The sequence below is a fragment of the Herpailurus yagouaroundi genome, unplaced genomic scaffold (genome assembly GCF_014898765.1).
Source record: "Herpailurus yagouaroundi ecotype Mexico unplaced genomic scaffold, PumYag 197, whole genome shotgun sequence".
NCBI lineage: Eukaryota > Metazoa > Chordata > Mammalia > Carnivora > Felidae > Herpailurus > Herpailurus yagouaroundi.
Window position 1 is genome coordinate 11,852,024 of NW_024412428.1, and position 24,169 is coordinate 11,876,192.

The 24,169-nt window shown below is 42.2% G+C and overlaps 1 protein-coding gene and 1 long non-coding RNA gene across 3 annotated transcripts in view; one reads left to right on the forward strand and one right to left on the reverse strand.

Annotated features, from left to right (window-relative positions):
* Positions 1-20,697, reverse strand: part of STARD13 (StAR related lipid transfer domain containing 13) — a 238,380-nt gene extending 217,683 nt beyond the window's left edge. For both annotated transcript variants that reach the window (XM_040448173.1, XM_040448168.1), the window contains exon 1: positions 20,547-20,697. In XM_040448173.1, the coding sequence (XP_040304107.1) occupies positions 20,547-20,670 (124 nt within the window). In that variant the 5' untranslated portion in view covers positions 20,671-20,697. The remainder of the gene's footprint in view (positions 1-20,546) is intronic.
* On the forward strand, positions 19,353-20,694 carry LOC121012840 (uncharacterized). The gene is made up of 3 exons (XR_005782352.1): positions 19,353-19,791; positions 20,088-20,277; positions 20,581-20,694. It is a non-coding gene; the product is annotated as an uncharacterized LOC121012840 (long non-coding RNA).
* Positions 20,698-24,169: the final 3,472 nt, after the last annotated feature.

Sequence of the window (24,169 nt, forward strand, 5' to 3'; positions counted from 1 at the left end):
TAAGAAATTCACCATCAGATCTCTGAAGCCTAACTTTGTCTCTGTTAGAGACAGCGGAAAAGTCAAGCTGTAAGGACATAATTCATTAATTCATGAAAAGCGCCAAGGAGATTTATCCCCATCCTCCCCTCCTCTAAAAACACAAGTGCTACATTTCAATAGAGTTAAATATAAGAGCTTCCTTTCACAACAACTGTAAAAATCACAGGATGTATAAAATCACTTTAAATAGGTAAAACAAATAAACAGGAAATCCCCTGCATCTCCACCTGGCATTACTTTGGCTGTGCCTTACATGCTGCGAGAATCCTGAGACTGATCAAACCAGAGTTGCTGTGGGAACTTTCTTCACACCCAGTGTACTTTCGTACACTGAAGTTTGACACGGAGGCCATCAAGGTAAGAGGCTAAATTTCAAATGAAATTTCAAATTTGGCCTATTTCAATAAAGTGATGTAAACCAGACACAATGCCCTATGAACTGAGCTCTTGTTTTCAACTATTGTCTTTGGTTTTCTTCCTGTACTCACACATCTAGGGAAAGGAAAGGAAACCACATTGAGAGAATCTGCTGTGTGATAAACTGGTATTTTTTAAAGAGGGTCCCAGAGACCTACAGCCTCACAATCCTCAGGAAAACATCTTAAAAATGCAGGCTCCTGGACCCCCATCTGTTTAAACTGGGTTTATAACTGTTGGATCGCAGATTCTGTATATTGAAAAACCCCTCAGACGATTCTTCTGTACTAAAAGTTAAGAATGAATGGAATGACTTTGTCTCAATGCTTTCGTACAGGTTCTCTTATTTAGCCATTGAAGACTACATCTCACCTCAGTTCCAGGAGTCTATTAACACCCAAGTGGTGATGCTAATAATTTAATTTGTATGTTTGTTCTCCCTTTACGCAGAAATGACTGTGCTCCTCTTCTGCCATGGATGCACCATGAGTGAGCATTTGAGCCTCCAAGGAACACTGCCCTAACCACGAGACTCCACTTAATTCCTAAGCCTCCATAAGCTTTACTTGTATCACATGAAAAATGAGTGTAGGGGAGACTGGGTGGCTCAGTGGATTGAGCATCCGACTCTTGATTTAGGTTCAGGTCATGATCTCACGGTTTGTGAGCTTGAGCCCCCGCATCGGACTCTGCACTGACAGTGCAGAATCTCCTTAGGATTCTCCCTTTCCCTCCTCCCTGTCTCTCTCTGCCCCTCCCCCATTTGCATAAGCACTCTCTCTCTCTCAAAATAAACTTAAAAAAAAAAAAAAAGAAAGAAAAATGAGTGTAATACTGACTTGCTAGCCCTGTTTTAAGTTTTAGATACAATAACTTGTGTACCTGGAACACGGTTAGCACCCAAAAAGTTGTAGGTATTGTCATTTTTCTTGAAAAAAATGGTGCCACCAAGAAATAATTGTATATGTACCCATATTGTGCTTCTATCTTAGAAGAGCACATTAGACATGTGATTATAAAGCAGTGCTACCATTTAAAAAATACCTATACAAGCCATGTGTCTGCTATCTTCAGTGAAGGAATTCTCTTGGGAGATCACATTTACTTTTAAAAATGCTGGCTGGCTTGCTTGAAATATTTCAAAACGCTCTTTTGAGTACACGTTAGAAGTATGTAGTGATTATTTTGAGGTGCTTTTTATAATCAGTATGCTAGTTTTATGATCAACAGGTATGTTTTATAATCAACATGCTATTTTTATTACTATAAATAAATAAATAAAATTGTTTTTTTTTTTTAATTTTTTTTTCAACGTTTATTTATTTTTGGGACAGAGAGACAGAGCATGAACGGGGGAGGGGCAGAGAGAGAGGGAGACACAGAATCAGAGAGAGAGGGAGACACAGAATCGGAAACAGGCTCCAGGCTCTGAGCCATCAGCCCAGAGCCTGACGCGGGGCTCGAACTCACGGACCGCGAGATCATGACCTGGCTGAAGTCGGACGCTTAACCGACTGCGCCACCCAGGCACCCCATAAATAAATAAATAAAATTGTAAAGGGGGCAAATCTGTCCTTTAAAATAGATGTTTGTGGTGCCAATTTCTTGCACTGTGAGTGCAAGTGAGTGTGGACCTGCTCTTTTTTAAAAAAAAATTTTTTTTTTCCAACGTTTATTTATTTTTGGGACAGAGAGAGACAGAGCATGAACGGGGGAGGGGCAGAGAGAGAGGGAGACACAGAATCCGAAACAGGCTCCAGGCTCTGAGCAGTCAGCACAGAGCCCGACGCGGAGCTCGAACTCACCTACCGCGAGATCGTGACCTGAGCTGAAGTTGGACGCTTAACGACTGAGCCACCCAGGCGCCCCCAAGGACCTGCTCTTTAAAATAGTTAGGGGGCGCCTGGGTGGCTCAGTCGGTTGGGCGTCCTGCTTCAGCTCAGGTCCGTGAGTTCGAGCCCCGCGTTGGGCTCTGGGCTGATGGCTCAGAGCCTGGAGCCTGCTTCCGATTCTGTGTCTCCCTCTCTCTCTGCCCCTCCCCCATTCATGCTCTGTCTCTCTCTGTCCCAAAAGTAAATAAACGTTAAAAAATTTTTTTTAAATAGTTAGATCTTTCACGGACAATCCTGGTGAGAAGAAGGTGATTGGTTTTCTCTGGGGACCCAACATTAAAATCTAGCCAAAGAGAAGTGACACTCATTTTCTCCTTATTGTGGTTCATAAGGGGGGCAATTCCCCAGGAAAAGCATCAAGCATTATGCTAGGGAGGCTGGGTTGCCAGCGGCAGTATCATTTGGACACAAATATTTCAGTATATTTTCCAAAATCTGTCTTATTTGGTTTAATCAAGCCTAAAACATCACTTCTATTTTTCATACACTGCCTCTTTACAGGCTTTCTTGAGTTAATATACTTAGTCTGTAGAAATTACTTTTCCTACTACAAGGATTTCTATCCAGAATAAGCAGTAGCCAGGTATAGAAGTGATAGAGAATGTGCTCTGATATACAGTTCCCTCTAAACTAATATGTACAGAGGTTTGAGGGCTCCTGAGACAGATCACCTGGTTCTAACTCTTTGCTTCGGAATACTCCTGAGCTTTGTGAAACTGGGCCAAGATTCACATACATTTCAGTCTAAATGTCTCCATTATAAAATGAAGACTTCGATAATATTGACCCTACAATACAGGTCATTAGGGTGACATAAAAATTATGCATGTGAAGTGCTTAGCACGGTCTCGGGCACATGGTAAGACTCAATCAAAGCAGCTGCTATCTGTTTTGCCAGGATCTCCTTGGCGGGGAGCAATGGTTTCATCTAAACTGGGAAATTCCTTAATTTTTTTTGAAAGGTTGATGGAGAAAGGCTGAGAGGAATGGGGTTAAGGGATTTTTCTATGACCATCTCAACAATCTCCCTAATTTAGCTCATAATCCCCTTGAGGTCCTAAGTACAGTGTTAATATTTCCCACATTCCAAAAGGGGGACTCTGGTCACAACAAGATTTCTAAGGGTGCCAGTAAGTTATCAGTGGAGGTAGAATCAAATTCAGCATTGTTTCCAGTTGGGTTCTCCAACAGTTCACTGCCTTTCATATGCAGATGATTTGTTATGCAATAATTTAATTCAATGCTTTTCATAAAGAATGCCACAGAAGGGCTTCTTCATGTGTGTTACTTTGGTGTTGCCCTGGTGACATTTGAAGAGCCCTCGGGCAACCATGGATATCTGAGGATTCCAGAGAGCAACTCCATGTGAACAAAAAGGGTGAGTGTTACAATGCAGCTGTTCAATGGAGATTCTCAAGTTATGTATCATGAATTAGAACTTTTCTTCTGGCTTTTTTTTTTTATCCTCCTTGCCTCTAGTCAGTGTGTTGGATAAATAAATTCAGCTTTCCAGGAGAGGCTAAGCTTATGCATCACCAAAGAACTCAACTATTTTTAATGAAATTTTGTAAAAACCTTTTTCATCGTGAACCTAACGCCATTCGGTGTATATATTACAGTCAAAGAATTATAAGATTTCTTATAAGAATTGTAAGAAATCCTCCACAGTGGTAAGTTTCTTAAAGGAAGAATTTTATCTTATTCATTTTTGTGTCCCCACTACCTGGTATGCGATCTTGCCTCAAGTAGGTCATCCATAAATGGATGGTTCTTTTTAAAGACACTATTTAAAAAAATAGTCCGAAATCTGAAAAATTGATAAAGAAGTCAGATTAGTTTTCTGTGAAAATTACCGACTACCAAATCTCTGTAATATACCAGATGTATAGCACACACTTCCCAGAACTGTAAACTTGTAAATCCATGCAACTGCACCACGATCAGGAGTGAAAAAGCCCCAAGGAGCAAGGCAGGAAAGTGGAAATTCACAGGAGTTTCTGTAGTTTCTGCTAATTTAACTAAAGTCATTGTTAAAAGCCACAGAAGACCTCAAGTTCTTTGCAACACCCATGCAAGAAAAGAGGCTCTGATGGTTATTCTTTAAAGTGGTAGAGCAAGGTAACCTTAAAAAGATAAATACGAAAATAAACAGGGGCTGGTGATTCTTACCTCAAACACTGATGGAGAAAGGAAAACAGATTCATATGACATAAAGCCCTAGAGCTAGAAAAGAAATTACAGACTACCTGATATAGCACTGGAAGTCATGGATAAAATCCACAGGCTCATAATCTGGTCCCTGCCCACCTCTCCAGTTTTCTTGACCCCAGGTCCCATCAAGCAATATATACAATTTACTCATGCAACTCCATTCCTCTCTGTTTCTTTGCATGTGCTTGCGTTTTCCCTTTCTTAGGATGTAATTTCTCTCCTTTAAGGCCCCACTCAAGGGTCATTGGCTCGGCAAAGCCAGGCCAAGTTCATCACTCCATCCTCTAATCTACCTCTATAGCTTGTATATTCTGCTGCTGCCGTTGCATTTGTCTACAAGTCCTTGAGGGTAAGACTTCGTGTCTTTTTCATCTTTTTATGCTTGGGGCATAGAGCAGAGCAGAGTATCTGGAATATGATATTCATTAAATGTTTCTGAATGAATGAATGGATCTAATTAATTCTTCCCATTTGTGTCAAAAAATTGAGGGGCAGAGGTTATTCTCTCCTTCTTTTTAATTAAGCACTGGCCCCTATGTGACTAGCAACTAAGTACTTATGGGGTTTTTTGGTTTTTTTTTGTTTTTTACAACTGAGACATTAACTAAACTTGATATTTCTGGGAGGCCTCTAAAAAATCTTTCTGGGGAGCCTGGGTGGCTCAGTCGGTTAAGCGTCTGAATTTAGCTCAGGTCATGATCTCATGGTTCATGGATTTGGGCCCCACGTCAGGCTCTGTGCTAACAGCTCAGAGTCCGGAGCCTGCTTCAGATTCTGTGCCTCCCTCTCTTTCTGCCACTCCCCCACTCATACTCTGTCTCTCTCTCAAAAATAAATAAACATTAAAAAAAGTTTTAAGCCACTCTTGGCCTTTATCATCTTTTATTCTCAACTTTTACATCATAAACCAGATAACTGTTCATGGCAAATTATACTCAAGATCATATCAGGACTCCTTCCCAGGCCTAATGCTGCAGAGGACCTGGCCATCTGAAAACCCCTTTTCTTACCACTCTCCCACTCAATCACCATACCCCAAGCCCCACTGACATTTTGGCCTTTCTTCAAACACATCCGTGCTCTCCTGCTTCAGGAATGATCCATGTCCTATTCTCTCTGCCTAGAACACTCTTTGCCCCAGATCTTTGAATGTCTCTGCTCCAATCTCCTCCTCCCCAGAGAGATCTTCTGTGGCCATCAGATCCAAAATAGCACTCTCTTTCATTCTCCAGTTCCTTCTCATTATTTGTTTTTCTTCATGATGTGCTATTTGTAACACATATTATATATTTATTCATTACTATCTGTCTCCTTCCACTCAAATGGAAGCTTGGTGAGGGTGTGGATTTTGTCTTTTGGTCACCACTGAATCCCCAGTAGGTGGGACAGTGTTTGACATGGTAGGGACTTAATAAATATTTGTTGAATAATTTAAGTGAATAAGAACTTGGAGTCACTATGGGGAAAAAATCATATGATTTGGGGGGTTAAAAAACCATTTTTTCCCTCTAGCTCTGTAACTTAAAATAATGGCCCAAAGGGCCATTAAATAGATGAAAAATTGTTATTTAAATTTCAATTATGCTTTCTCCCATTTTCGTCACCCAATATGTGACGATAGCAGTGTTAGCTTTCTTTAGCTATAAAATTTCCATTTGCACCTTGGAAGGAGGCAGGAGGACAGGTCAAGGTTATCTTGCAGGGCGTGGGGCCACCAGAGCACTTAGAAAGGAGCAATTATTCCTTTAATGTCCTTCAGTCATTGAGGCAGTGAGTCAGGCTGCCGGAACAAACACTCATAAACATATTTCATGGGGAAAGCTTCGCTCTTGAGGTAAGGAACTATTTTTCCCTCAAGAAGTTTGTACTCTAGACTAATTTCAAAAATGGGCATCTTGCTTGCTATTGGATGGCCAAGTATGAATTCACCTATAATCCTATGAGACACAGCTGGACTCTAATCTCAAATTTATCACCAATAAGATATGTGACCTGGAATGGGTTAACTGAATCTCTCTGAGATTCAATCGACCCTTGTAAAATGAATAGCCTGGAAAAGGTAATCTGAAAGTCATCCATATGCTCTAACATTTCATGTGTTTTCCAGTTAAAAGAAAGAAAAGGATGGAATGTTGGCTGTTATTTCCTCATAATATTAAAGGGCTTGAATAAATAAATATACTATCTTGATCAATATCAGTTCAGCCTTTTGAAGCTTGCTAGGAAGTAATTTCACAAAAGGAGAAAAGGCATTTTTTTATTTCTTTAACAACTAGGTGTTTTTACTATGTGGGTTATACAGTGGGAGGTAAAAGATTTTTTTTTTTAACATAAGACAGTTTCTCAATTATAGTATAAAAGAAATCTTCCTGGTTTCTGAAGACTGGAATATTCAGCAGAATGAAGAGAAAGGCAGGTACTTGAAGCCAGATGAGACTATGCCCTCTCCTAGATGTGCTGGCCTCAGCCAGGTTTCTTCACGTACCCCCTCCTTAAAATGGGAATGATAATCATGACCTCAGCATCTTGCTGTGATGGTTCGCATGGTGACATGTGGAGAAACACTGAACTAGGGGCCTGACATGCAGCAGGCCCTCAAGCTGCTCCCACACTCTAGCCCCCCTGAGAGCACCTAGGTACGGAAGGTGAGACTGTCTGGAGGCAGGAGTGGGCATAACCAGAACAGCACTAGCAACAAAATCATGAAGGAGTTGAGCTAGTCCTTGAAAATGGCTAAGATCTAGGTAGGCAGAAGAGAGAGAAAAGTATGAGACTAGAAGACACTGAATAGCACAAGGCATAGAGCCTGAAAAAAAATCATGAGTTTAGAGCCGTTTCCAGTCACTGGTGAGAGGACAGTGCTGGGCAGGCAGTAAACAAACAACAAAAATCACCTAGGAAGCTTGCTAAAAATGATAACTACAGACCAATCCTCTCCCCCACCCCCTACCACACACACACAAACACACTCATTATACTGCTTCCCCAGGGATGATTTTGATCCAATGGATCTGGTGAGGAGTCCAGGAGCCTGTATTTTAAAAGCTTTTCTAGTGGTTCTGATGCTCAGTTAGGCTTGGGAGCCTGACTCGCAACTGACCTCTCACAGAGCAGAGCTCACACTGGGCAACAGGAAAGAGACCAGAAGACTGAGCACTGGAGTAGGAGCTGGATCCAAATCCCTCTCTGGCCCTCACTGGTCATGAGGCTTTGGGTAGTCACATTATTTTTCTTATTTTCATTTGTCTCACTTAAATAATTGAGATCATAGCACCTACCCCGCCTTTCTCAAGGGACTTTTGTGAGAACCTAATGATTTTAATCCACTGTTATATTACCTTAATGGAAAGACATTTAACTGTAAGTCTTACACAAATATTTAGGATCACCATTAATCATCGTCTTTATTACCATGGGGACCCTGGGATGCCAGGATGCCATGGTCAGCTCCCACCTAATACCCCCTGTGGTAACCTTGAGGCAACACTGGGTGGGGCTCTGCAAATAGTTCCCTATTGTCACAATGACACCCATCAACACTTACCCCTTCTTCCTAAGTGCTAGACTGTGACAAGGATATGGCTCTTGGAGTCTTCAGGATCTCACAAACCTTACAAGTCATGTGAATTGTGCCAGCCTCCCAAATCTACATAGCTACAAGTAGTAGTTATGTGCCTTGAACAAGTTACTTAACCTCTCCACGCCTTAGTTTCCTCGGGCATCACCTGGAGGTAGTAGCACCCAGGGCTACTGTGTACAACTGTGACTTACACAGAGCAACCAGCCAAGGGGTGGGGGTGGGGGGCACACAGGATGAAATTCAGGCCAGGGTACACTCGCTTAGCTGCCTGCCCTTGGGGCTGCATTTGCTCAGAAGAGGCACCGTTTTCTAATTCGTGAGCCCAGAGAAGAAGCCTTTTTCTAAATCACAGCAAGCTGCTGTGGGTGCTAACAGCGACCCTGGCAGTACCTTTCCTGAAGCCTGGGCATCAAATGAGAAAATGTGTGAAGTCTTTAGCATAATGCCTGGCACACAATGGGGTCCAAGCAGGTTTGCTGTTAATATTATAATGACCACTGGTTCATTCACTCAACAGACACTCATTGTGCACATTCTGTATCCCAGCTACTGTGCTAGGGCAACTGGACTATCGACAGTGAACGAGGCACCGTCTTTTTCCCGGGAGGAGGTTGGGGCTAAGGTGCAAACAGACACTTGAGTAAATCATTGTATTTGAGTACTGATGTAGGGGACCTTGTCCAGAGTGAGAGTTATAGCTTCACTTTCCGAATTCTGGCAACTGTGCTATTAAGGTTTAATTTACTCCTATGGATTTTTTTTTTTTTTTAACCTGGCAAGTCGAACTTGTTCAGGCTCTTGGATAGAGCTGTTTACACCTCTCGCTCTTCTCATATGTATAGATCTGAACATACAGAAGGAGCTTACCAAGCCACTGTCACTTGATTCTCCTTGTGGAATAGCACCTGGGCCCACCTTCATGCCATGGCCCTGCTGTCAGCCAGGTTCACTTCTAACATGGCCTTGAATCCACCAACGAGGGACCTACTTATTTACTACTTTGAACTATGCAAGCACATTTTTGTTTGAAGTAGCTTAAGAGCAAATGAAAATGCACTCTTTTTTTTTAGTCAATTGCCCAGAAATACTTAGCATTAAATAATAAACTTAATTTCCAACAAAAGAAAGTGTCCTTTTTAAAAAAACATTATTAAATGGTGAGTTCTATATAGCTTCCGTTAGCAAAGAGGGATTTTAAACTGTGCACTACTAAGAGACTAGACTCTAGTCAGCTTTAGTGTTCTTCATGGAGACAGGTGGACATAATGACAAAACAAAATGTTGGCAGATATGGGCTGAAAATCCCTGGTGATAAATGATAGGCTTTATTACTACCTCTCCTAATTTCCTTTTCTTAGTAAGTAGCCCTGGATGAACCTACACAGGAAATAACCTTAATGGTTTTAATAGCAGTGGCTTAATGAATTAATCTATTATGGGTATTGCAAATAACTTTTTAATTAAGAAAAAGCTTAATTAAGCACTTTTCAAAACAAGACTTGGATCTGAAAATCTAGATTACCAAGAGTTGTATAATTTGTCCCTATTTCCTATTATACCTAAACACTGCAAAACCTTAAAAAACTAATTAAAATATTTGCTTCAATATATGTAATAGCTAAAATAAAATCACTATAGCTCTGTAAACACTAGGGATAATGTTATTGCCTTATTTTATAATGATGCTGTCAGAATCAATAAACAATAAAATAAAACAAACACAATTTCTCCCTTGGGAGATCGCCTTTCCCAAGAGCAAGAAGCACAGGGCACGTGGATTATAGTTGTAGGTGCTTAAGGAAAGTCTTCCAAGGTCCCTTCCAAATCTAATATCCTAGGTTTTTTTTTTTTAATTTTTTTTTCAACGTTTATTTATTTTTGGAACAGAGAGAGACAGAGCATGAACGGGGGAGGGGCAGAGAGAGAGGGAGACACAGAATCGGAACCAGGCTCCAGGCTCCGAGCCATCAGCCCAGAGCCTGACGCGGGGCTCGAACTCACGGACCGCGAGATCGTGACCTGGCTGAAGTCGGACGCTTAACCGACTGCGCCACCCAGGCGCCCCTATCCTAGGTTTTTATGCATCCCTTTATCTTACTTAAATAACAGCAAGTCACCAACGAAGGTGAACTCACAAATCAAGGCATGAGTCTACAAGACCCTGGCTTTCTCTGAATGCAGGACCAGCTACGTCACTTGGCAGGCACCGTACAAAAGGAAAATGGGGCCCCTCCATTCAACGATTATTAATAATTTCAAAATTTCAATAGAAGAACACTAGACCAAGGACGGAGCCCTTCTGAGCAGCGACCCTGCATGAGTGCGGTGCAGGGGCTGTTGAGAGATTCTACAGGTGTTCACAGGCCCAGGATTCCCAGCTTGCCCCCCAACTTGTTCCACTCCAGTTCTGGCAGAGGTAGCTCCAATTACAGAAAGTACCAATTATAAGTTGTTGCTGTTGGTGGAGGTAGGTAACCAAACCAGCATGGGGAATGGCACTGGCAGGCATCTGAGGGTATGCTTCTGGGCTTCAGCTTCCTCATCTCTCAGAACATCCTATGAAATCTATACAGAAAGGGAGCTAAAAGACTTAGTGCATTAAGTTTCCTTCAGACACATGGTCTGGTTTTACAGGCTCATTGATCTTTAAAGCTAAATGGGTCCTTAGAGATTATCTAATCTAACTTCCCTCATTTTAATTAGGTCTCCATCAAATTCCATTTAGGCCAAGGGCATGGGAATGAATTCATGGTTGCATACCTCTAAAGCTGATGGTGATTTTGATGAACAAACCATAATTGATGATCTTTCAGAAAGACAAACGTTAGTAGAATGAATGATTCATGCTAGAACACTAATGGGTTACACAAGATGCTGCCAACCATGCTGCCAACATATGTAGTTTTTGATTTTTTTTTTTTTTTTTTTTTAATCTCAGAGCAAAGAGAGTGAGACTAACGTCTCAGCTCTTGGAAATCCCTGAACATGGGATCTTAAGAATAGGTTCATAAGATATGGCGCTGGGGTAACCATCTGACTTGATCTCAGCTCAGGTCATGATTTCACGGTTCGTGGGATCAAGCCCCATGTTGGGCTCTGTGCTAACAGTGTGGAGCCTGCTTGCGATTCTTTCTCTCCCTGTCTCTCTGCCCCTCCCCAACTCGTGCTCACGCACACTCTCTCTCTCTCTGAAAATAAATAAATAAGCTTAAAAAAAGAGACACGGCTGATGAATGAAGGGGGTAAGTGGTTTAAGGCTAGAGATAAAAGCATCTCCTTTACCAGGAAATATGTCTCTGCTGCTCTATTCTCCACTTGCATGTACACATACAGTTGACCCTTGAATGACACAGGTTTGAACTGTGCAGGTTCACTTGTATCTGGACTTTTTCCCCAAAAAATACAGTCCAGTACTTTAGATGTATTTTCACTTCCTTATGATATTCTTTTTTTTTTTTTAATGTTTATTTTTGAGAGAGAAAGAGAGCATGAGTGGGGGTGGGGGGTGGAGGGAGGGGGGCAGAGAGAGAGAGAGAGAGAGAGAGAGGGAGACACAGAATCTGAAGCAGGCTCCAGGCTCTCAGCTGTCTGTACAGAGCCCAACATGAGGCCTGAACCTACAGACCACGAGATCATGACCTGGGGCTCGAAGTCGGATGCTCAACCGATTGAGTCACCAGGAGCCCCTACTTCCTTATGATATATTCTTAATAACATATTCTTTTCTCTAGCTTACTTTCTTATAAAAACACAGTGTATATATACGTATATATATATATATGTATGTATATATACACACACATATGTATATATAATATACAATACATTATATTATTTTGTTATATTTATTTTATATTATATATTTTTTATTTTATTATTACATATTATATAATATATATTATACAAAATATGTGTTAATTGACTATTTATGTTATTAGTCTGGTCAGCAGTAGGCTATTATTCGTAGGTAAGTGTGGGGGGCACTCAAAAGTTATACCTGGAGTTTTGACTGTGTGGGGGTCGCTAGGAGTGTCTGTGTGTATATAGCCATATAAACTCTCATACAATATTTATTAGGGGCCAGACACTATGCTAAATACTTTGAAAATATTAACTCATTTAATCTTCATAACAACCCTATACGGTAAGTACTATGCGTATCCTCCTTTTTAAAGATGAGGAAACTAAAGAACATTGAAATTACTTATCTTTCCCAACGACCGACTGCTTAAATGTTGGAGGCAGGATTCAAACCCATGTAGTCTTGGGCTCCAGTAGCCACTCCCAACCACTAGATCACGATGCCATGCCAGTAATCCTCCATCATGCCAAACACAGCTAATCCTGCCCTCCACTACATACGCACTGAAAGTAAAGTAACATGCATTTACAGTCCTGGGTGCTCCATGCTCTTGGCACTGTAGCCATAGCTGTGGCAAATATGTATATCAACATTATGACTGAAGTGATGCTAATTTCACAGATGTTAATCACCATTGCACAGCTGTGATTTTATTCATATGACATCTCAAATAGCTTCAATCCCTTTTCCACCACTACAGTGCTACTCTACGTGGTTAAGAGTTCTCTTTTTCATTTGCCATTATTGATTTGATTCAGATTTAAGAACAAAAATCAAACATACAGCACAAAGCTTCTTTCTTTTTCCAGAAAGAATAAAACAGCCTATATTGAAATATATGAAAGTTTTTTTTTTTTTAACTTACTTACTTTAATTCTAACAATTGTTCGCCTTTTATGTCTATTGCTTATGACGTATTTTCTTGGGACTAAAATAAAGATGTAATTTATTTCCAAGATCATGAGGACACCTCCTCATGGCTGGGACAGGTGCAGTCTATCACTGTTTTTGAAGAGTTCTGAGATGAATGCAATTCACTGTCAGGTGAAGGAGGGAAGCAATACTCGGACCTCCTTGCAATGTCACCGTGACCATCCGTACGTTTCCATGCAGCGGTGCGTTAGTGTAACTTACACTGTTACACATATTCAAATATTTGCACTTTTAGAACCTTATCATAGTGATAAATATTACATTTCAATGGAAAGTGCTTTCAAATATCTTTCAAGGAACCTGGCTACTTTTCTACTTTATCAGATGGAGAGAGAATAAAAAGCATCTGATAAGACTTTCCAACTTAATGTCAGCAAGTAAATATATTAATTTTCATGGGATTGAACAACAATTACCTCTCATATTCATTTGATTTCCTATATAGGAAAGAGAAAGAAAAGTATTCACCAAACACAGTATGCCGTGTTGAAATATAGATAAAATATGCAGCATGAGACAATATAACAGAACCGTAAGATTCTGAAATTTTTATTTTGGATAAAAATGTTACTAGGGAAATAGTCTGCCTGAAAATATAAAATGGCTTGACACAGCAGATTTGCAAACGCAATACTGTGTAGGCATGGCACATTCTATACTGTCCTTTTGCAATTTCTGGAAGCTTGCTCTATTTCTGGTTAAATAGATGAGTGAAGTGATTTGAGCAGCATAATAAAATTTGTGTGCTTTGCCAGGATAAAACCACAGTACTAAATTAATATCCTGCACTACAGTCCCAACATGCTTTGACAAGGATGCTATTTCATGGCTCAATAAATACTTATTGACTAACTACAAACATGACAAAAATGTTTGTCCTTCAACTCGACTGTTTTAGGACTAAACAGTCAAGGATTCTGAAAAAAGCCCAGGAATGTTGTAACACTTTTCAAACCACTTTTGTTTTCATTTTGCAATATCACTAAGCTTGCAAAAGGGCAGAATGAAATATACTGTTGGATAAACTCCCAGTAAACTACAAGGCCTTTTAGCAAATTTTTCCTTATAAGTTGTTTTATTGAACAGAAGGTTTAAAAAAACACAATGAAAGGAGTATATATTCATTAGACGTGTGCTCCATGTCTCATGTTGTTGAGTCAAAAAAATTGTACCACATGGTCTCCTCAAGGAGTTCCAACCAACTATTAGGGCTCGTGTCTCTTATACAGAGCACCACCAGCAATTAATGAATGTGATCATTTCCTTGCTCCAATTCTTGGAGGAAACTGTGTTGCTTCTAAGGATTAGCTAGCATGCTGCAGATAGGTTAGGCCAAGTTTAAGTTACTCTTCTTACAAATGCAAAAAGTTAAGATAGTATTTCTTTTTCTCAGAGAAATTCCCTTCAATCAACTTTATTATGGACAAACCATAACTGATAAAGGTCAGTAAATGGATGCAGTACTCAAAACCTCAATATAGAGAACTTTTCTTACAAGCTAAGCTTTGTTTGAGTAGACTATTCCTGGATATCATGACATTGAAAAAGTCATCTTTCCAATATAAAGCTCTTACTTCATTATACGTGGGGTCAACAGGTTATAATAACCATAGAAATATTCCTGCTAAGACCACTTATACTTAACCATATTTTTATTTTTTTTTAATGAGGGCAAACTTGAGCAGCCTTCCCTTCAAATGTTATTTGAAGTTTTTAATTTCTACTTTGTGGTATCATTTCTAAATTTAAAAAAAGTTATATTTTATTAGCAAGACATATTTTTATGATTATTTTCATTCATCAGCAGTTCTGGGACCAAATAAATCTGTCACAAAAGATTATTCAGCATAGCACGATTATTCTTCTGCTATAAGAATGCTGAATTGAGACAGTGTTGCTTTTTCAAATTCTCCAGAAACTTAGCATATGTATATACAGAGAGAGTTCACATCCAAATAGTGTGCTCTAAATAAAGGATGCCCTGGGGCGCCTGGGTGGTGCAGTCGGTTAAGCGTCCGACTTCAGCCAGGTCACGATCTCGCGGTCCGTGAGTTCGAGCCCCGCGTCAGGCTCTGGGCTGATGCCTCAGAGCCTGGAGCCTGTTTCCGATTCTGTGTCTCCCTCTCTCTCTGCCCCTCCCCCGTTCATGCTCTGTCTCTCTCTGTCCCAAAAATAAATAAATGTTGAAAAAAAAAATTTTAAATAAAGGATGCCCTAGGATTCTGTCCTTGGCCCCTCCTCTTATTTACATATTTTTTCCCAAGTAACCCCATCTAATCCTTAGGTTTTATTCTATAAAAGTTATATGACAATCACTTCTGGATTTATATTTCTGGCTTTGACTTTTCTTCCAAACCCGTACTTGCACAGCCAACTTTTTGACTTTTACTTTTGGATGTCTAAGAGGCACTTTTGGTCTAAGTTGGCTCAAGGAGAACTCCTCAATCCTCATCTGTCCAATGCCAAAAGCAAAAACAAACAAAACAAAAACAAAAACAAAAACAAAACTTCCTTTTGCAGCTGCAACACGCGTATCTGCCATGTGCCCCATCTCAGCCCATGGCACTACAACCCAGGAGTTCTTGATCCTTCTCCCTCACCTCCAGCCACTAACCTCAGCATTGTCGTCTCTCCTTTCAACACATATTCCAAATATGTCCCTACATCTCCATCTCTATCACTATTACTGTAGTCCTGGTCACTGTTTGTCTCTCACCTAGACCACTCTGGCGACAATTAAACCAGGACCCGCCACTCCTCTGCATAAAGTCCTTTGCTTCTTACCATAGGTAGAACCAAAAGCAAATTTCTTACCCTGGCAACTAGGCCCAAACTTTTATTTTTCTGTAAAATGACAAGCTCATTCCAACCCTACTTAATCAAAACTTTTCTTAGGGGCCTAGAATATGACCTTCTGCTAGACATAGACTTTTGAGAGTTATAAAATGGTAGTTACTATAAGTCAGTGGTTCTTAGGCCAGGTTACCCACTGGAACCATCTGTGGAGCTTGAAAAAGAATACTCATCCCCAGGCCCTCTCTAAACTGAAGCAGAATCTCTAAGAGGCTGCCAGGACACTGATATTCATAAAAGGCTCCCAGTGATTTTATGTGTAGCTAAGGCTGAGAACCCTTATATAAGGAATATGTTCTCCTTCTCTGATTTTAATTGCATACTTACTTAGTTTTTTTTGTCATTGTTAATATAAATCACATCTAAATGTATTCTCCTTTCAAGAGATGTTTAAAAAAACACCTGACAAGTGGGATGGCCTGTACCTTACAGGAAAGTGACAATAAAAAGGAAGAACGCTGATATAAAACACATAAAAAGGATCAACTGGTATCATCCTGTGCTTTTTGATATCACGGAACACATTTAGATTTTAATAAGGAATGTCTTTATCGCCTATGTTCTATTCTTGATCCCACTCTGCATTAAAGTCCCAGTCTTGTGTTTACATCACATCACAGGCTGCTACTGTTGACTCTGAGAATGAATGAACCTGTTTTAACATGACAAGAACTCACTGAAATTTGGTGGAATTAGTGTTTCTCATCGAAACTCAAACTTTTCAGTGTTTTAAGTTAGTTTATTCTTGGCAGCAATAGAACTTCCTGTGTCTAAGAGAAATGATTTAAAATGAGACTATAAAAGAGATCAAAAGACTTGGACATCAGTTAGTTCACAAGCCACCTAAACACTGTTATGTGAGTATAAAGGAATCAAACATATGGATTACATTTCCATTAAAATAGAGTAGGGTTTTAAAATAAAGGAGCAGAAAGCTTTAGAGAACTCATTTGGATTTTCTCAGACCTTACCATTTGAAAAGTAGTTCAAGCTGCTTACAAACACCAAAAGCTGAGGGGTATGCTGCTGCCTAGAGAATTTAATGATGCTACAAAAGCTCAGAATCATCACCAGTGGTGGCTGATTACAGATCTGGGGAAGCCAAAAGAACCTGTCACTCACCTATCTTGAAGAAACCTACATTTAGGCTTTATGACAGCCTCTCATTCTTATAGCCCTTGGCTTCTTATAGTGATGGTAGTGGGCAAGGCTCACCACCTAGGGGCCCCTGACAAGCTAGAGGTATGGCTGTTGGTTTCAAATCTCTATGAGCCCATACACTTAGCAGTCCAACAGGATGACAAAGGGACATTGTTTTAGGTGTATAGGGTTATCTTTGTCACTCCAGGAGTAAAAAAAAGAGCAATTTTTCCAGTTCATTTTACTATTCTTTTTTAAACTAATTGCAAGTGCCAGACTTGGAGAAAGGATTTGAGGTCCGTGTGTCTCCATAAAGCCTATGGAAGAAGCAGGGTAACTGTAAGGGAAAATGGGCACAGGTGGCCTTTGACTTTTGACAACACGCATTAGAATCCTGCTTTGAACACTAATTTTGTCATCTTGGGAATAAATAACAATTACCACCATTATTGGAATAATCAATATTGGGATAACAAGTAAGAAAAACTCTTGCTGACCCCTTGCGGGGTTAGAGTCTCGGGAAATTAAGAAGTATGCATTGGCAAAAATGCCATAGTCTGATGGAAATTTGGCAGCTACTACAGATTTGGAAGGCCCAAGAAGCGCTCCCAATATCAATCCTTCTTTAACAATAACTTACCCCTTTTTAAATTTAGTGATAAAATGAATATATTTGAACATCCTTCACATCTTATCCTTCCAATTATTTCATTATCTGCATTGTGATATGTGTTAAGAAATACTTCTTTCGATTACGTATAGTCCCTTCCTTCCTAAATATGGCCCCACAGCATAGAAATCCACACGCTTCAGTATCATTAAGCACTTTTACTTCTTGACTTTGTTTCATTGACGAGACAGCCCCTCACAAAGAGAAGTAGGAGTGAGTTAGAATAAGGATTTCCTTCCTTTGGGTGTAAAAAAGTAAAAGGGAGACTCAAATACCTTCAGGATTGCTCTAGACAATAAACACAAGTTTGTTATAAAGCACTGTGAATACTGTTCTATTGACCAGAGGTAATAAGAAGAAAATTTTAGAGAATTTAAAGAAATACCAGCACACAAATTTTATCTGATAGAAAAAAAAAAAAAAAACTTAAGAAAAAAAAGCCAGTCAGTATCACGTCTTGGCAGGGTAGATAGTCTCTGGGGGTCCATTCATATGGTTGGTTATTCTGATATTGTGAACAGAAGCATAGAAAGAACACTTTTACAAATGAAGAACACTTTCCCCTAGAATTGATGCCAACATTAATAACTTAAGTATTTCAGTGTCTCGTGGCCAAAGTTCCATATTTTAGCTACCTTAGCAAGAAAACCCAAGAAAATCAATTTGCATCTAAAAGCTCCTTCATGGAGTTGGCTTGGTTTTGTGGCAATCATCCCAGCTTGCTTGGAGAAGCACAAGTTGAAGTCTGCTTCACAGAGGATTGTTTGGTGCTAGTTGAATAACCCGCTGGCATCCACTGTTAGCAGAGTGGTAAGCAGATTATGGGTAAGCAGATATTAATATTCTGATTAAACATTTTTAAAACCTCATACCGCTATTTTAAAAACTAATTGCACTACTCTGGGAGAACTCTTAGACTTACCATTCTGAAGCCATTTCTAGCCTTAATTTCTATATACTCATGATCTTAAAATCTCTTTCTATGGTTTATTTCCCAGAATCAAAACCTTTTCTCTCCACCACCTTACCTAAACTGCAATTTCTACAATTCATGTGAATAAATGACTTTCCTGGACAACCTTAATGGTTTTAAGTCTTTACATTACACTCTCCTCCTTCCCAGATCTCTTTTTGAAAAAGACAGGGCTGCAGTCATCTTTGGCCTCAGCTTCTATAAAAACCCAGCACAGCCTTGGCAGCCCTCCTGGAAAGACTTCTTGTTTCCTGAAGATCCATTGATTTAACAAATTTAACAAACTTAAGTAACAGAAGCTATGAAGGAGACATTTGCAGTTAGCACTCTGAAGTTAGGAAGCAACAAATGTTTACTAGACCACAAAAATTTTTCTGACACCAATCATCACATAGATTATACAATTTAGCAGGGTAACAGGGAAAGTTACTAATTGTTATTAACTGAGGTCTGCAACGCACATACAAGTCTTTAAAAGTCAACAGTCAAAACTACCAGTTGTCACAACTTATTTCTGGGTCTAGACTGAAAAGCCTGTTTATTTCTTGGGTGCTTACTAAACGGGGCCACTGTGTTGGACAGGAAATATGGGATGAACATTTTATGCTGACAACATTGAGTGTTGAAATCATCTATAATCCCTGCTTCTAATTTGACCGGTTAGATTGATAAGGACCTCACAGTGAAGGAGATACAGTCTCTGGGCACCTACTCCAGAATGCTGTCAGGCTGCATGGGTGCAGGGGCAGAACATCTAGCAAACACACTTCAGTTCTACTTTAAGGCAAAGGGGAGGAGCCCAGAGGAGGTTAAAATCTCCCATGTCACCCTTGGTATCACTTCCCTCTGTCCAGACTTCATACCTTCTTCTCTAGAACTCTCTTCCATCCTTGTGGTCACTGACCAACTCAGGAGATACTGCTGAAAAGACAGGAGGCAACGAGGTCCAGAGACCGGACCGGTGGTCAGCTCAGGGACCCTTCCAACCACACTTCCCTCAATCCCTGAAACACCTCAAGCAGCCAGCCCTTGGGCGAAGGGATCCTAAATCCTCCACTGCTCTGGAACTGTGTGGAGGGCGGCTTTCCCTTATTGGGGCAGGGATGATGCGGTGACTAACCAGACCTACAGCTCTGAATGAGGGCTCTGAGAAGGCTCAGGCCACTCACTGCATCCGTGGCCCTACAAGGAGATGGTTCCATCGAAGACAGCACAGAAGTAAGGTCACGGCGTGGGGAGGCTGGGGGAGGTGCTAAGGAGGGGGCTGGTGTTCTGACCTAAGCAAGGATTCTTAGGGACCCCTTAGCTCAGAATAATCACCTCTTCTCTTCCTCTGATTCGTGGGCAATAGGTCCCAAACGGGAGGCCCCTCTTTTGTAATCCCAAAGTGAGGAGAGCCTGATCCACAGCAACACCGGGATTGTGGGCGGCGATCCACTTGCACCAACAGCTGTCCACCTGTCCTTCCCCAAATCTTCCCCCTACCCCAATCCCCCAAACGTCTGGTCTCCCAGAACTTTGGAGATTCTCCCTTGCTTTGTTCCCCCCCATCCCCCCACCCCCCACCCCCAACACGCTGTGGAACAGGCGAAGTTGGGAGAGAAGTAGCCCTCGGTGAGGCACTCATTCATTCACCGGGTGGATGGCTGCGGAGCGCGGGCCAGCCGGGCCAGGCGGCCGCCAGAAGGAAGGAAGAGTCGCCAGGTAAGCCCGGCGCCCGCTCTCGGCCCCGCGTGGCGCTCCCCGCCAGGCTGTCAGCGCGCGGGACGGACCCCACACCGCCGCCTGGGGAGCGCGGGGAGCGCGGGCGCTCGGGCCGGGCCGGGAGGGGGTGCGCGCGGCCGGCCCGGCCCAGCCCCCGGCTCCGAAAACCTGTGCGGGGCACCCCGAGAGAAGGCGGGAGGTGGGCCGGGCGTGCCGAGCCGCCCGCGCCTCCTGCTGCCCCGCGGCCCCGGAGTCTCGCGGGCACCGACCTGCCAGCCGTCTCTCCCGGACGTTCTTCCACAGCAGATCCCAGGCTCTGGCCGTGGAGTCCCGCAACTGCTCGCTGATGGACCGCCTGAGCTGCGTTGGGAAGGGCTTCCGTTTGCTGGTCATTTTAGATCCGTCCTCATAACGACCAGCGAGCGGGCTCGCCACCGCCACTCCCGCGTGGCCCGCACCTCAGACTCCCGGAGACCCGAGACGCCCGGCGCGGGACTCCCGCTGGGGTCCCGGGACCCGCCGCGGGCGCGACATGGGTCCGCCGCCGTCCCGCGCTGGGGGCTCCTCCGCGCGCGCGGGCCGAGATGCGCCGCCCGCCCCGAGCCGAGCAAGGTTAACCTCTGCGCCCCGTCAACTCCTCTACTCCTTTCCCACTTTCCCTCCCTCCCTCCCCTCGGCTCCGCGCTCCGCCGCTCCCCTCCCTCCCCCTCCCTCCTCCTCTCTCCGGGACTGTCTAGCGCCCCACTCCTTCCCCCTGCGAGCTTTTCCTCCCCTCCCTCACCGCCTCCCTGGCCTGAACCTGACGGCCTGGCCCCATACTCACGGAGCTCCCACCCCCTTTTCAGTTTCACTCGGAGATCAGGGGCTGTACCATATTCCTATTTTTTGACAGTTTCCATTTTTTCAGTTTCAGAAGCCACCACCATCACCACCACCGTAACACAAATTTTAAACTATGCCACAGCTGGTGCCATTATAACTCATCAGAGTTTTCCTGAACTCAAGTCACTTGACGTCAGCTATTCAGTTTGGCTAACATTCTTCTGGAGTTGGACACGGGTGTTCTCGGGTTTTATGTTAATCTCTCCTCATTTCATCAATGAAATGATTATCTGGCTGCAACCAGCAATCAAATTAAGTGATTTAAAAAGTCAAGGGACGCCTGGGTGGCTCAGCCGGTTGAGGGTCCGACTTCAGCTCAGGTCATGATCTCGCGATTGGTGGGTTCGAGCCCCGCGTTGGGCTCTGTGCTGACAGCCCAGAGCCTGCTTCGGATTCTGTGTCTCCTTCTCTCTCTGCCCCTCCCCCACTCATGCACTGTCTCACTCTCTCTCAAAAATAAATAAATGTTAAAAAAAAATTTTTTTTTAAAGTCAAAATATTACAGCCACTGCGTTGGAGGAAAATTAACTTGCAAATATTGAGGTCAAACCGCTAGGAACCTACATTAAATAGATTTACATATCTTGGCATTTAAATCTGCATGCAGTTTAAAAAGTAGGGGTTATGAGGAAGTGAAATATGAAAATTGAACACTTTTAAGGTATTTTAGTCAATAACATAAAGTAGGCTTATTATTAGAAATGAACTGATTCCTGCAGGGAAAAGGGGGGCTGGCTTTTGCAAAAATACCTGAGAAGTGGTGTCCAACTCTTTCTGCTAGGCTCCAAAGCCTCACAACGTAACATGATGACAGTGCTGGTTCAGGCCTCAGGATGTCCTGCTATCCTCAATCTTTTGCTTCTAAAGTGCTTAGAGGACCTCAGAGAAAGTAATTTTGAAAACATTCCATGTAATGCAACCACGGGATTCATGTCACACAGCTCAAGTTTGGTGAGAGGAATTGATATATTGCAAGAGAAAATTTCTGAATTGTTTAAACACTAAAATTTCCGGAATCTCTGTTCTTTGTAAATGTCTTCGAACCAGACTGCCAGAGTAGCAGTTGTCGGCTGGTGTTTTTAAAAATAATTCAGGTGCTTCACGTGAAGTTTGAACATTAAATTGTCTAATCCTTTCTCTATTACACAAATTGCTACTGGCTTAAGGCATGGAAACTATCAGCTACCTGAAGTATTCCTGCTACAATTCTACACTTTTTGGAAACATTCCCTGCACTAGCTTATGCTGTTGATAGAAAATGGAGAAATGATGGTAAAAACAATCTTGATAGTCTTATTTTGTTATTTTAAATAATCAAAAATGTTTACTAGTAAAACACACTTGAGAATGAGCTAGAAAGTAATGACTGAGCTCTTGTGTGCCATCCTGATAAACCTTGGAAACTGGCAGTTATGAAGCAGTAAGTCATGGATCAGAAATGGACTGGAAACTATGGCAGCCAGTCACAGACTAGTCCAGATAGCGTTCTGGATGCATGCCAGATACCCCTTTGATTACACCCTCTGTTTTGTATGCACGTAGTGGCAACGAAATTCTCTGCAAGGAGAAAGACCTGTGTTATCTTAAAGTACTGTGATATAGCATATCAACAAAATGTTTCACAATTACATGCCCAGGGAAGCTGTGTATTTAACTTTTAAAAAGGATCGAATTGAATCAAACATAGGCAGTAGCTGTAACATTATGTGCATAGAAATAGGACAATACAAGAATATTCCAACTATTTCACTGATCATTTTATCTCCAAAGATCCTGGACCCCCTACTATTTTCTATGTTAATACATATTTCATATTCAGATGGCACGGATTAGGGGGTTTCTTTAAAGGGCTAATTTGAAGATACACTTTTGCATTGCAAATTTGTTTAGTTCTGGCTGTAGGACAGCCCATGAATTCAGGACTGTCCAAGAGAAGCCAGATGAAAGCCTAAAGTGATCTTCCCGGGACAGGTGCCACCGGAGCAGCTTGTGCCACACAGCTCAGCCCAGCTCGCTGGCTTGCAGCAGGACACCTCACAGCTGTGCACATGCTGCTGGCACAGATGCAAGGGCTCCAAACTCAAAAGGAACCTCGGGGTTACTTGGAGTCTTTTATACAGGTCAGTAGCACCCACATGCCCTGTTTCAAAGCTGAACCTTAAGTAGGACTCCAGAAGGACTACCTTCTCCCTGCAGTCTTCACCTTGAGCAGAGGACAATAGGTCTACTTCAGAGAAAAGAAATCCCCACATGTGCTACCTTCTTACTTACTCCCCCCCACTCCCATCACAGTAGAAGAGGTGCCTCTCTGCCTACTAAGACCCGGTCCTCCAGCTGTGCTCTGTGTGCTGTCCTTGTCCCTACAAGGACTTTGTTCCAGCAGTTCTTTCCTCTGTCTCCTGTGCTCTCAACCTTCCTCTCTAAAGGCTCAACCCTCAAGTCTCTCCCTTCTTTAAACCAAACCACAACCCCAAGCACCATAGCAAGTCGTCCGGCCTCTACCCTGTATCTCTTGGAAAAGAAATCTTCCCTTATCAACCCTGCAGTCTGGCCCTCCCTCACTACTTCACTAAAACCTGTCTGGCCAAGCTCATCAATAATTGGTTGCTAAATCTGATGGATGATTTGTGTGGTTGTTGTCCTCTCTAGGTCATGTGGACAACAGGACACTGCTGACCATTCATTCCCTTCCTTGTGACGCTGGCTTGTCTCGTGGCTGTCAGGCCACATGGCTGAGGTGCTTGTCTTCAGAGCACCTCATCTACCCGCTCAGTGTTGGCATTCTCTAGGTTTCAGTTTTCAGCAACCCCCTCCACCCCCCACCCCCCCGCTTTTCCTCCTGCTTTGGTGTCCCTGGGTGATTGTGTTCCTTGTCATAGTTCCAATCCTCACCTCTCAAGGCCCAGCGTGGAACAGGCAAAAGTAGTTGTGTCCAGTGTGGCTGGAGGCAGAGTTGTGTTTGACTGGCAAGTTTCTGCCCCTCAACACCACCTACCTATATGATTGTATT